Source organism: Rhodotorula graminis, assembly GCF_001329695.1.
Source record: "Rhodotorula graminis WP1 unplaced genomic scaffold RHOBAscaffold_22, whole genome shotgun sequence".
NCBI lineage: Eukaryota > Fungi > Basidiomycota > Microbotryomycetes > Sporidiobolales > Sporidiobolaceae > Rhodotorula > Rhodotorula graminis.
This window is the reverse complement of record NW_017264949.1, coordinates 56,492-67,676: the sequence shown is the minus strand read 5'-3', so window position 1 is coordinate 67,676 and position 11,185 is coordinate 56,492. Positions and strand designations below refer to the sequence as shown.

Here is an 11,185-nt window from a genome sequence, read left to right as displayed (position 1 = left end):
TTCCGAGCCGGCGCCTCCTTCCTCAGCTCGCCTTCCTCTCCTCTCCTCGTCGGTCGGCCTCGACCTGGCACCACATCACCCACTCTCCCTCGGTCACCTCCATCTCGCTCGTCTGCCACCCGTCGCACAAGACCTGGACGCTCTCCCTGGTCCCCTGTGGCTCGAGGCAAAGCCTGGGCAACTGCGCAGCTTCTCGTGCGTCCCTGCTCCTTCCTCATCTCCCATCCCTCGATCGAGCTCGCCTGACTCGTTGCCGCACGTCCTGCAGGCTCGTTCCCGCCTCAGTCCTCCTCCTCGCACGCTGCCGCCGAGCGCCGGCGGTGGCCCGGCGTGACCTGGTCTCGTGCGTCCTGCTCCTTCCTCGTCCCCCATCCCTCGAGCGAACTCGCCTGACTCATTGTGGCTCGTCCCGCAGGCTCGTTGCGCTTCAATCGCCCTCCTCGCTGCTGTCGCTGCTCGCCGGGTTCGCCAGCTTGGCTTCCTCGTATCCGCACCTCGACCCGCCGGCTCGCCCATCCTGCTGCCGACGAGCCGACGCGTCTCGAACAACGCTGCGCCTCGACTGCTCGCCTACGAGTCGACCCATCGCGTCAGCTCGAGCGATCTCAATCTCGGTTCGCGCCCGTCGGGCTCGCCCTTCCTCGACTCGACTTTGTCCTCCTCGACCTCGCCTCGCCTCTCGACGACCTTCCGCCTTTCTCGTCGGACGCATCGGTCCCACCTGTCGCACAAGGACCGACCTGTACGGCCCTGCATCGCTCGACGCAGCGTGTATATCCACTCGACGCTCCTCGTGCGTCCTGGCCCTCCCTCTTCTCCCCTTTCCTCGCCCTTCCCTCCCGACCTGACCTCGCGCCTTTGTCCCGGCATCGCGCAGGTACACGACGATTCGTTCGTCGCCTACGTCCAGCCTCGGGCGTGCACCTGGCTTTCGTTGGCGCAGCTCGAGCTCAAAGCTCGTGGCGTCCGAGATTCATGCCGACCTTCCGCCACCGCGTGTCTCCTAGCCTCTGCGCCACCTGACTCTACATCCACATCGACTACTGGGCCCGGTACCCGCACCTCGCACGCCCTCAGGCGAGCAAGAGCAGTCGCAGCCTGTACGTCCGACTCCTCCCTTCCCCTTCCTCTCACAGCGTGCGTCGCTCGAGCGAGTTTGCCTGACCTCGCCTCGACGGCTCGTCCTGCAGGGTCGTCTCGCTTCGAGCCGATGAGTCGCACTCGGTCCGCTGTCATCGCTGCAGGGCGAGGCCATGGCCATTCCAGATTCAGACCTCGACCGGTCTCGACGCCTGTCCATTGCAGAGGCCGACTAGCCGGCACACCGCTGTCGACCGCCGGCCCTACCTCCTCGAATCTCGCCGCTCGACCTTCCACAAGCCGCCGTCCTCACGAGTCATGCCCGGCCGACTTCGCCTTTCTCGAGCCGACTTGCTCCTTCCTCTCTCCTCAAACTCGCCCTTTCCCCTCATCCGCCTTCCTCGACACCCAAGCTTTCCTCGCTTCGCTCGACTTGCGCACATCCCCGCCATTGCGCCTCGCCTCGCCTCGGCTCGCCTCCCGAGTCTCCCAATATTCTTGGTCCCGCCGCGACTCGAGCTCGTGCAGCTGCCGGCGCGCCTTGTTTCCGTTCAGCAGCATCGTCGGCGGCACCTACGCGTCCCTGCGTCCTGCCACAACGAGCGTGAGCCGCGAGGAACCGCTCCTGCCGCGCGCTCCTCGACCGGTCCTCGGCTCGCTCTTGAGCTGCCACCGATGCAGGCCTGTCTGCTCTCGCTCTCGGCCATACGCGCTCGATCTGCTCTGCGGCCTGCCTTGCTCGCTGTCGCGGCCGGCTCGAGCGCCAGGCGGGCGATTTGGCCAGCCACGCGCTCCCTTGCTGGCGGTTCTGCTCAAGCCAAGCGTTCTCTTTCCGCTCGACGGTGCTCACGAGTACGTCGCAGGAGCGTCATCGAGCAGGAGCAACTCGATGGCGCAGCAACGGCGAGGCGACTCGGCCTTGGTCAACCGCAGTCGAGCGGTCCATGCGGCTCGAGAAGGGTCGGCGCGAGCTCGTCCGCGGCAGCCTGGCCCTCAGTGGGCCTGCAGCCGTCCAAGCAGACTCTCATTGTCATGAAGGAGCGTCGGTACGGCTCGCGAGGGAACGCGTCTGGCGAGGCGCGGGCGCGAGAAGACTTCTCTCGAGAGCCGCTCACCATCAGCTGGAAGAGGCGCTGCTCTCGAGAGTTCGAGACGGTGCAGCGAGTGACATTGCAGTGGACGACGCTCGGTCTGAGAGGGGAGGGCGAGAGAGGGAGAGAGGGAGTGTGAGAGAGAGAGAGAGAGGGAAGAAGAGAGGAAGGGAGGGAGGCAGGGAGGAAAGAATAGAGAAAGGGAGGGAGGCAGGGAGAGAGGGAGGGAGAGAGGGCGGGAGAGAGGGAGGGAGAGAAAGAGATGGAGCGACTCGAGACGAGAGCCGGTCGGTTGCGAGAAGGACCGTCAGGCTCGCCGCCAGGCTTGACGCGCTCCACTCGCCGTGCGCACCTCGCTACCGAACAGCCCATCTAATCCTTGCTCGACCTCGAGCGGAACGGCCCCGAGTCGCCGCAAGAATGGCGTGAGTGACCGCTGCTCGGCCGACTAGACGAGGGCGGCACGACGCATGACCGACTATGAGCGAGCAGACGAGGCACGAGGGCCAAACGAGGGTGGAAGGGCGAGCTGTGCGCGGAAAGAGAATCGTCAGTCTCTCGCTCTTTGGCGGCCCTTGCCAGCTCGGCGCCTCGCAATCGCTCTCGCCGACTCGCACCGCCGAGCGACACGCGCGTGGGCCGCGATGTCTCGACGACGAGGAGCCCGCATGGACGCGAGTACTCGGGGCGCGAGTGCTCGGGGATGGGAGGGGGAGAAAGAGGGAGAGGACGCACACTAGCTCGTTGGCGGACCTCGCCGGTCTCGAGGTCATTCGCCCGTCGGCGAGCGCTCCCGCAATCGGCTGGACGACGTGAGGTAGGACGAGGCGCTCGAGGCGAACGAAGACGTGCTGCCGATGGCGACGAGGTACGAGGGCTGTTGCGGCTCGAGGGTGGGTCAGGATGGGTCCACGGTGACGAGGGGATGCGCGCAGAGAGCCCGAGGGCGTGCACAATGGAAGGGATGAGGATGGGGTGACTGACGAAGGAGAAGTAGGGCTGTGCGCAGACTCGAGGAGGCTCGCCGCCTAGCCTGCTTGAGCCCTTGAGCTCGCCTCTGCTTGGCGACGGCCGAGCAGATGCGGCGCAAAAGTCGAAGGAGAGTGGAAGGCGAGCTGCGCGGCGGGAGAAGAGGTCAGGCTTCGCCTCGAAAATCGGCTAAGAGCGACGTGCGGGTGCGCACGACGGACTGCTCGTCGACGACCTGAGCGAGCCGGCACTCCTCGACCTCGCCCAGGCACCGCCGACGGTGATACAGAGAGAAAGAGGAGACGCACAAGCTGTACGGCGGCCGATGAAGAACCTGTCGAGCGAGAGAACCGAGTGGGTCAGGTGGCGAGGACTAGGTCAGGGTCCCTGGAGGAGAAGAGGCCCGGCTCCGAGAGAGGCGACGCACTGATGCACAGAACATCGCGCAGATGAGGCCGAGAAAGATGTCCTTGCGCGGCCACGGTCGTGCGGCGTGCGGCGGCAAATAAGGAAGAGGTGCGGCTGCACAGGACGGGAGAGGGTCAGTGACCGGATCTCGAGCAGTCCGTCGACCAAGAGAGGACGGCGGCGACGCACCTGAGGTGGGAAGCCCTGAGCGTTGGCGAGAAAGTCGAGGATCGGCCGTCGAGCGGATGAACGAGGACCGAGTCGGGTTGAGCTGCGCCGAGCGGTACAGCTGATAGCGACGACGGTCTCGGCGTCGGAAGAGAAGCCCGAGTTGACGACCTGTGTGACCATCAGGAGCCGAGTCAGAGCTGGATCTGATTCGAGGATTCTCGTTCGGGCTGACGAGGCGAGAGGCTAGCTCGCATTGCAGGCCGCCGACGGGTGAGAGAGGACGCACCTGCGACGCCTTGGCCGGCTGCTGGTCGAGAGAGAGTCGAAATGACGGTGACGGGCGAAGCTTGCGACCGCCGAGCGGACCTTTAGAGGCGCCGAGAAGCGAAGAAGCTGAGCGGCTCGGCGCCGTGATCGGCAGGACCTGGGCCGTACGACAGGGTCAGGACCCGACGCTTGCACATCTCCGAAGCACGGATGGAAGGGACGTACATGATCAAGGAGAAGAAGAAAGAGCGCCGCCTTGGCCGGCCGGACTGCTGAAGATCAGGCTCGAACGGCGAGGGACCTAGTCGACGCCTAGGTGCGAGCAAAGGGAGAGAGCGTCAGGTCGACACTCCGGCGACAACAACGAGTGTGGGAGGGAGAGAGGGGAGCGCACCTCGAGAGCGCGCGACGCCGGTACTACCTCGCCCCTCCTCCAGCAGGATGTCGACGAGGAATGTTGATGACCATGTTTGTCGACCTGTGCGAGCGCGATCTTGACAACCGGGTCAGTTGACTGACTAGGGAACGAGCGACGGGAAGGAGGAAGAGGAACGCTCGAGCGCACCTTGTCCACCGAAAGCTCGTCTCGAGGCTGGTCGTGCACGAACCGCTTGATGTGCTCCTTACTTGCCGACGAGTACCACCGTCGTGAGGCTGCGCAAAGGTGCGACATGAGCTCGGGTCCGTAGAGAGAGGGAGCGGACGAGGGCGCACTGCACGAACCGAACGAGAAGCGCTTCATGCGCGAGGGCAAGGGCGCCGAGGACCTCGCCAATCGGCTTGTTCGACCGTACCGGGACGTTTTCGACTGCTATCGGCAAGACTGAGTGGCGCTGTGCGTGCGGGAAAGTCGGCGACAGGAGGAGGGGAGGACGGAGGGAAGACGAGGTCAGCTTGACCGCTCCAGGGCTCCTCTTCGAGCCCGAGGCAGTGAGAGGCGGGCGCACCTCGACAAGGAAGACGACGAAGGTGCTCATGAGCTGCCCTGACGCGCCGACTGGACCCTCGACACCGCCCTGCTGGCACTGGCACTTGGCGTCGAGCGGGAACGAGTCAGGGCCGCAGCTGTACGTGCGAGTCTTAGGCGGCGCACTCGACCGCCTAATGCGAGAGTAAAAGATGAAGATGACAACGCAGATGTTCCACAGCGGGATGGATTAAGAGGGAGAAAGTGGCGGTCGGCGTCCGAGCGAAGGAGGCGGTGGTGCGAGGCTGCTCAGGACCAGCTGCTGCTCGTCGACGTAGCGCGGGTCCGAGATGAAGAAGATTCGACGCCTGGCGGCGTCAGGCGTGCGAGTCGAGGTCGAGATGGCGCAGAGTGACCTGCAGGCACGCGAGCGCACATCGACGACGGTCGAGGCGAGTCAGCGCTCGTCTCTTCTCTGTTCGGGGGCCGGATGAAAGAGAGAAGGAGGACGCACACGCAGTATGTCGACAGGAAGGAGGAGCTGCCGAGCGAGCAAGAGGGTCAGTGCGCGTCGACGAGGCCGAGCACGAGCCATGGTCGGCGGCTCGAGGACGAGAGAGAGAAAGACAGGGACGTACTGATAGAGATACTGACAGTGCAGCAGTAGTCGGCGGTCGACCTGCAGGCGTCGAGGGCGTCGAGCATGTAAGTAAGTCTGCTCGTCTCGACGAGGAGAGGGAGAGGAGGGGCGCACCTCGGTAAACAGCTGCAAGCCGATGCGGTCGAGCCGATTGGCGTTCTCGTCGCGCCGTGACTAAGCTCTGTAGGAGGGGCAGGGTCAGCTCGGGTGCGGCTCGAGTGCGGCACACGGCCACAGAGAGGAAGAGGGGACGCACATTCGAACGCGAGGCGGAGAGAGTGCTCGAGACGAGAGGAGCACACGTGAGGGCATCGCCCGCCTGTGAAGAAGAAGGTGAGCTCGTCATGCCGTCTCGACCGCCGGCTCGGGATCAAGGAGGCCTGGTCGAGCGGGCGGCCTGATCGTGCTCGAGGACGAGAACGACTCGGGGTGCGGCGACGTGCAGGGCCAGAGGATGGCGGACTTGTGCGAGGCCGAGGCGCGAAGAGGCGAGCAAAGTATGGCACGCAGGCGTGCGCGTGGCAGATGCCCATGGCGAGCTGTTGTGGTCGCGGGTGTTGATCGAGAGGAGGAGGCGAGGTCGGCGGCGAGGGACCAGGAGAGGACAGGAGCGGCGTGGCTGGGTGCAAGTGGTACGTGTGAGCACGGCGCAGCGTAGTACGGCTGAGCATGGCCTGGTGGGTGAGGCACAAGAGCAGCTCGTCGCGTGTTTGGCCTCGTCCCTCTCTTGCTCCACCTCGCTCTCGCCTGCTCGCCCTGCTGCGACAGTGCCCTCTCCGTGACTGCTTCACTATCCACACGCCAACTGCCCGCCCCACCGGCCCGCCCTCGCGTCCCTCACTCCCTGTGCGTCCCCCTCCCTCTCCTCCCCTTCCCCCGTCCAGTCGCGCGTCGCCCTGCCGTGAGGAGCTGCCTCGAGCGGAGAAGTCCTACCAGCCGTAGGTACTGTGACAGGCAGCTCCCTCAGCACCAAAGGGCCACGCGCGACTCGGGTCACCTCGGCGGCCTCTGTTTGGCTCACTCGTGCTCGTCGCTCGCAGGACCGTGTCACCGCGTGTACTTTGATCGTCTACCTGTGCGTGTGCTTCTCTCCTCTCTCCCTCTCCTCGACCGCGCGAGCCTCGGATTCCCCGAATCTTCTCTGTCCTCGACCCACAAGCTGATCGCTCCTCGCCCGACACAGCTCTCCTCTGCAATGACCTCGGCCTGTACCTTCTATCGGCCCGTACGTTTGAGCGAGAGAGCGTCGTGCGGCTGCTGGCGAGCGCGCCAGATCCCGTATCGAGCGATAGTGTGTCCCCATCTCGCTCCCCTCCCTCGTCCCTTGTCGGGTTGGTCTGGCGTCAACGCTCGTGCGCGTCGGCTCGGTCGGTGGCGGGTGTGCGACAGGTTCTCCGTGACCCGGGAGCACAAGCTCGGCGTCGTAAGGGTCGCAGAATCCGCGAGCTGACCTTGCTCGCCCCACCTCCTCCCCTCCCGCACCCTTGCGACCTCTTCTCGCCCTCAATCTGCAGGTTCTTCCGTTCGTTCGAGAGCATGGCCCACCCTGATCTACCGGTGCGTCTCCTCTCCTATCGAGCCTGTCGTGCCCGTCAGGCTCGTCGGGTCTGGTCGCTCACGTTCTCGCACGCTCTCTCGCGTCGACAGGCTCGCGCGCGCGCCCTCGCAGGTGTAGCAGCCTCGCGTCTTGCATTCCTCCTGCGAGTCTGTCAGCCCTCTCCTCGTCCATCCTGCGCGCCTGCGATACCTCTGCACGTCCCCCCTGCCGCGCGAAACGCAAGCTGACTACCGCTCGAGCCGCAACAGCCCGTCCTGCATCGTCTTCTGCCGCGACAAGGCTGCGCCCGTCGTAGCGCCTCGTGCGGCCTCGTCTCGTCTGGACCGCCTCGGAGCCCTCGATGGCGGGCGCATCGGCCTCGACCGCGATAAGATGGAGAACGAACCAGTGTGCGTCCTCGCGCTCTCCCTCCCCTCCTTCCCCCTCCCTGAGCATTCTCGCTCGTGTACCAACCTCGTCGTCGAGCCATGGCGGGCGGCCGAGGGCGCCCTCTCGACCGCCGGCCCGGGCTCGCTCGGACAGCCACGTGTCCCCGCCTTCGAGCTCGCCGAGGCGCGCTTTCGAGCCACTCACTGACGACCTTGCTCCTGCCGTACAGCTCGCCTTCCCTCCTCGATCGATTTGGCGCCTCACCTTCCCTTCCCTTTCAGCGGCGAGCATGCGCCGTGACGCCCTCGCCCGCTCGCCCGTGCGTGTGTCGCTCCCTCTCGCGACTCGTCAAGCGACGGGACGCGCAACGAGGTTGGGTCGGTTTAGCGCTGGAGGGACCTCGAGTGAGAGGCGAGTCGAGGACCGGTACCGCGGTCCGAGCCTTGAGGCGAGCTCAAGGCCTCGAGCAGTTCTCGCGGCGAGCCTCCTCGAGTCTGCGCACAGCCACACTTCCTCCTTCGTGAGTCGCCTCACTCTCGTCGCTTCCATTGCGCACGCCCTCGGGCTCTCTGCCCGCATCCTCTCGTCACCTGAACGTGTCCTGACCCGTCCTCGAGCCGCAACAGCTCTCGTACCTCATCGCCAGCTGCAGCACCTCGCTTGCCTCGAGCGCCTCGTCCTACACCATGTCGTCCAGCCGATTGCGGGAGCGCTCGCCGACGGGCGAGTGACCTCGAGACAGGCGAGGTCCGGCAACGAGCGAGTGTGCGTCCTCTCCCTCTTTCCTCCCCTCCCCTTCCGAGCACTCCCGGCCGTGCGGGCTCCTCGTCGTCGGGACATCGCGGCGTGCGCGCTCGACGTTGCCGTTTGGCAAGAGCGATCGCGAGGCGCCGAGTCGGCGAGGGGCGCCAAAGAGCGAGAGACTGACGATTCTCGTTCCGCCGCACAGCTCGACCTTCCACCCTCGTTTGACCCTCGTGCCTCGTCTGCTCGTCCATCGTCGAGCATGCGTCGTTCCGCCCTCGTATCGTCCGCCGAGCAGAGGTCGCTCGCTCTCGCCATCCCTGCGCCGACGTGTGGCCGTTCCGCTCGAGGTCGAGCGAGGGGAAGATGGGCGGGTCCAGGCGCGTTCGCGAGCGAGGTGCGCATGACGAGTGGAGCGCGTCAAGTGCGGCGGCGAGCCGGGCGGCTTTGCCTGACGGTCCTTCTCGCAACCGACCAGCTCTCGCCACGAGTCACTCTCCCTCACCCTGCCTCCCTCTCTCTCGCCCTCTCACACTTTCTTTCTCTCTCCCCCTCTCTCTCGCCCTCGTCACGATTTGCTCTCTCCTCTCTCCCTCTCTCTCTCTCTCCCTCTCTTTCTCTCACTCTCTCTCACCCGCACTCTCACTCACACTCTCCCTCTCGCGCCCTCTCTCTCACACTCTCCCTCTCTCCTTCTCTCCCTCACTCTCCGTCTCTTTCCCTCTCAGAGCGAGCGTCGGCCACTGCATTGTCACTCGTCGCACCGTCTCGAACCCTTGAGAGTAGCTCATCTTCCAGCTGCCGGTGAGCGGCTGTCTCGAGAGCAGTTCTCCCGCGCTCGCGCCTCGCTATGCGCGTTCTCTTGCGAGCCGCACGGACGCTTCTTCGTGACCATGAGAGCTGCTCGAACGGCTGCAGGCTCGATGAGGGCCAGGCTGCCGCCGACGAGCTCGCGCCCACCCTCCTCGAGCCGCAAGGACCGCTTGACCACGCTTGACCCAGCCCGAGTTGCCTCGCCGTCGCTGCGCCGTCTAGCTCCTCCTGCTCGATGACCCTCCTGCGACGTACTTGCGAGCGCCGTCGAGCGGAACGAGAGCGCTCGGCCTCGAGCAGATCCGCCAGCAAGGAGCGAGCGGCTGGCGGAAGGCCCAGCCCGACGCTCGAGCCGACTGGCGACAGCAAGCGAGGCGGGCCAGAGAGCATAACTAGCCCGTGGAGCTGAGAGTGCGAGCAGATAGGGCTGCATCGGTGCGCGACGAAGCGACAGCTCGAGAGCGAGCTTGAGAACATGTCGAGGAGCGCGCGGCAGGAGCGGTTCCTCGCGGCCCATGGTCGTCGCGGCAGGATGCAGCGAGGTTGAGCGCGATTGACGAGGCTGCTGGACGGGCACAGGGCGCTTTGGTGGCTGCGCGAGCTCGGGTCGAGGCGGGGCCGAGAATGCGGCAGTTTTGGGAGGCGAGGCGAGGCGAGGCGCAATGGCGGGAACGGGCCCATGTCGAGCGGAGCGAGGAGAGCTGGGGTGTCGAGGAAGGCGGATGTAGGGAAAGGGCGAGTTTGAGGAGAGAGGGAGGAGCGAGACCGGGTCGGGGAAGGGGAGCCGGCCTGGCGTGATTCGTGTGGATGCTGGCTTGTGGAAGGTCGAGTGACGAGATTCGAGGAGGTAGGGCGGGCGGTCGACAGCTGGGTGTCGGCAAGTCAAGCCTGGCGGCTGGACAGGCGTCGAGACCGGTACCGGTCGAGCCCGGTCTGGAATGACCATGCCCTCCCTCGGGCGGCGTCGACAGCGGATCGAGTGCGACTTATCGGCTCGAGGCAAGACGACCCTGTAGAACGAGCAGTCGAGGCGAGGTCAGGCAAAGTCACTCGAGCGACGCTGAGGGGGGAGGAGGGGAAGGGAGGAGTCGGACGTACAAAGTGCGACAGCTGTCGCTCGCCTGGACGCCGTCGGCAGGGCACGGCGTGAGCGAACGACCGGTGGATGTCGAACAAGGATGAAGGCAAGGAGGAGAGGAGGAGGGGGCGAGGGCTCGAGCCACGAGAAGGACGGCGAGACAAGGCAGGAGCTGCTTGACCGACCCGAGGCGTGCGAGGTACGGGCATCGGGCCCAGTAGTCGAGGTCGATGTAGAGTCAGGTGGCGGAGAGTCGAGGCGACACGGTGAACGCGGCAGGTTGAGCGCCACGGACGGCGTTGAGAACGAGGAGCACGAGCACGACGTAGCTGCATCGTAGAAGACAGACGAGGCGTCGGGTACCTGCGCAGTTTCGGGACCGAGGCGAGGTCAGGCCTGGAGGGAAAGAGGAGGAAAGGGAAGAAGAGGGAGAACCAGGACGCACGAGCAGCATCGAAAGGATGGACTCGCGGCGTCGAGTGGTCCAGGATCTGGCGAGTCGGTCCTTGCGCGACAATTGAACGCGGTGCGACCGGTGAGACAGGCGGAAGGTGGTTGAGAGGCGAGTCGAGGTCGAGGAGGCCAAAACGAGTCGAGGAGGGGCGAGCACGACGGGCGCGAACCAAGGTCGAGGTCGCTCGAGCTGACGCGAGGGGTCGACTCGGGGTCGAGCAGTTGGGCGGGGCATTGGTCGAGGTGCGTTGGCTCGTCGGCAGCAGGATGGGCGAGCCGGCGGGTCGAGGTGCGGATACGAGGAAGCCAAGCTGGCGAACCCGGCGAGCAGCGACAGCGTGCGAGGAGGGCGATTGAAGCGCAACGAGCCTGCGGGACGAGCGACAATGAGTCAGGCGAGTTCGCTCGAGGGATGGGGGACGAGGAAGGAGCAGGACGCACCAGACGAGGTCATTCCGAGGCGCCGCCCGCCCCTCGTTGCCCGCCAACTCTCCTGCACAGACACCTCGGTCCGCTGCCACACTCTCTCGGCAGAGAGCGGGCCCTCGGGCCACGGCAGCCCGTCCCTGCCCGAGGCTGCGACAGGGACCGGCCGACGGAACTCGTCGAGGGGGAGCAGTCGGTCGGCGCCGAAGCG

General features: G+C 65.8%; 2 protein-coding genes across 2 annotated transcripts; both read right to left on the bottom strand.

Annotated features, from left to right (window-relative positions):
• Positions 1–2,940: 2,940 nt before the first annotated feature.
• RHOBADRAFT_56631 (uncharacterized protein) lies at positions 2,941–4,728 on the bottom strand (the record flags this gene model as incomplete). The annotated part of the gene is made up of 8 exons (XM_018418441.1): positions 2,941–3,048; positions 3,449–3,474; positions 3,576–3,662; positions 3,738–3,752; positions 3,836–3,887; positions 4,006–4,023; positions 4,552–4,640; positions 4,710–4,728. The coding sequence occupies 8 exons, from the start codon at positions 4,726–4,728 to the stop codon at positions 2,941–2,943; spliced, it is 414 nt and encodes a 137-aa protein (XP_018267489.1).
• Positions 4,729–5,143: 415 nt separating this feature from the next.
• Positions 5,144–6,066, bottom strand: RHOBADRAFT_47784 (uncharacterized protein; the record flags this gene model as incomplete). Its single annotated transcript, XM_018415048.1, has 6 exons — positions 5,144–5,309; positions 5,408–5,434; positions 5,532–5,572; positions 5,648–5,707; positions 5,790–5,852; positions 6,040–6,066. The coding sequence occupies 6 exons, from the start codon at positions 6,064–6,066 to the stop codon at positions 5,144–5,146; spliced, it is 384 nt and encodes a 127-aa protein (XP_018267488.1).
• Positions 6,067–11,185: the final 5,119 nt, after the last annotated feature.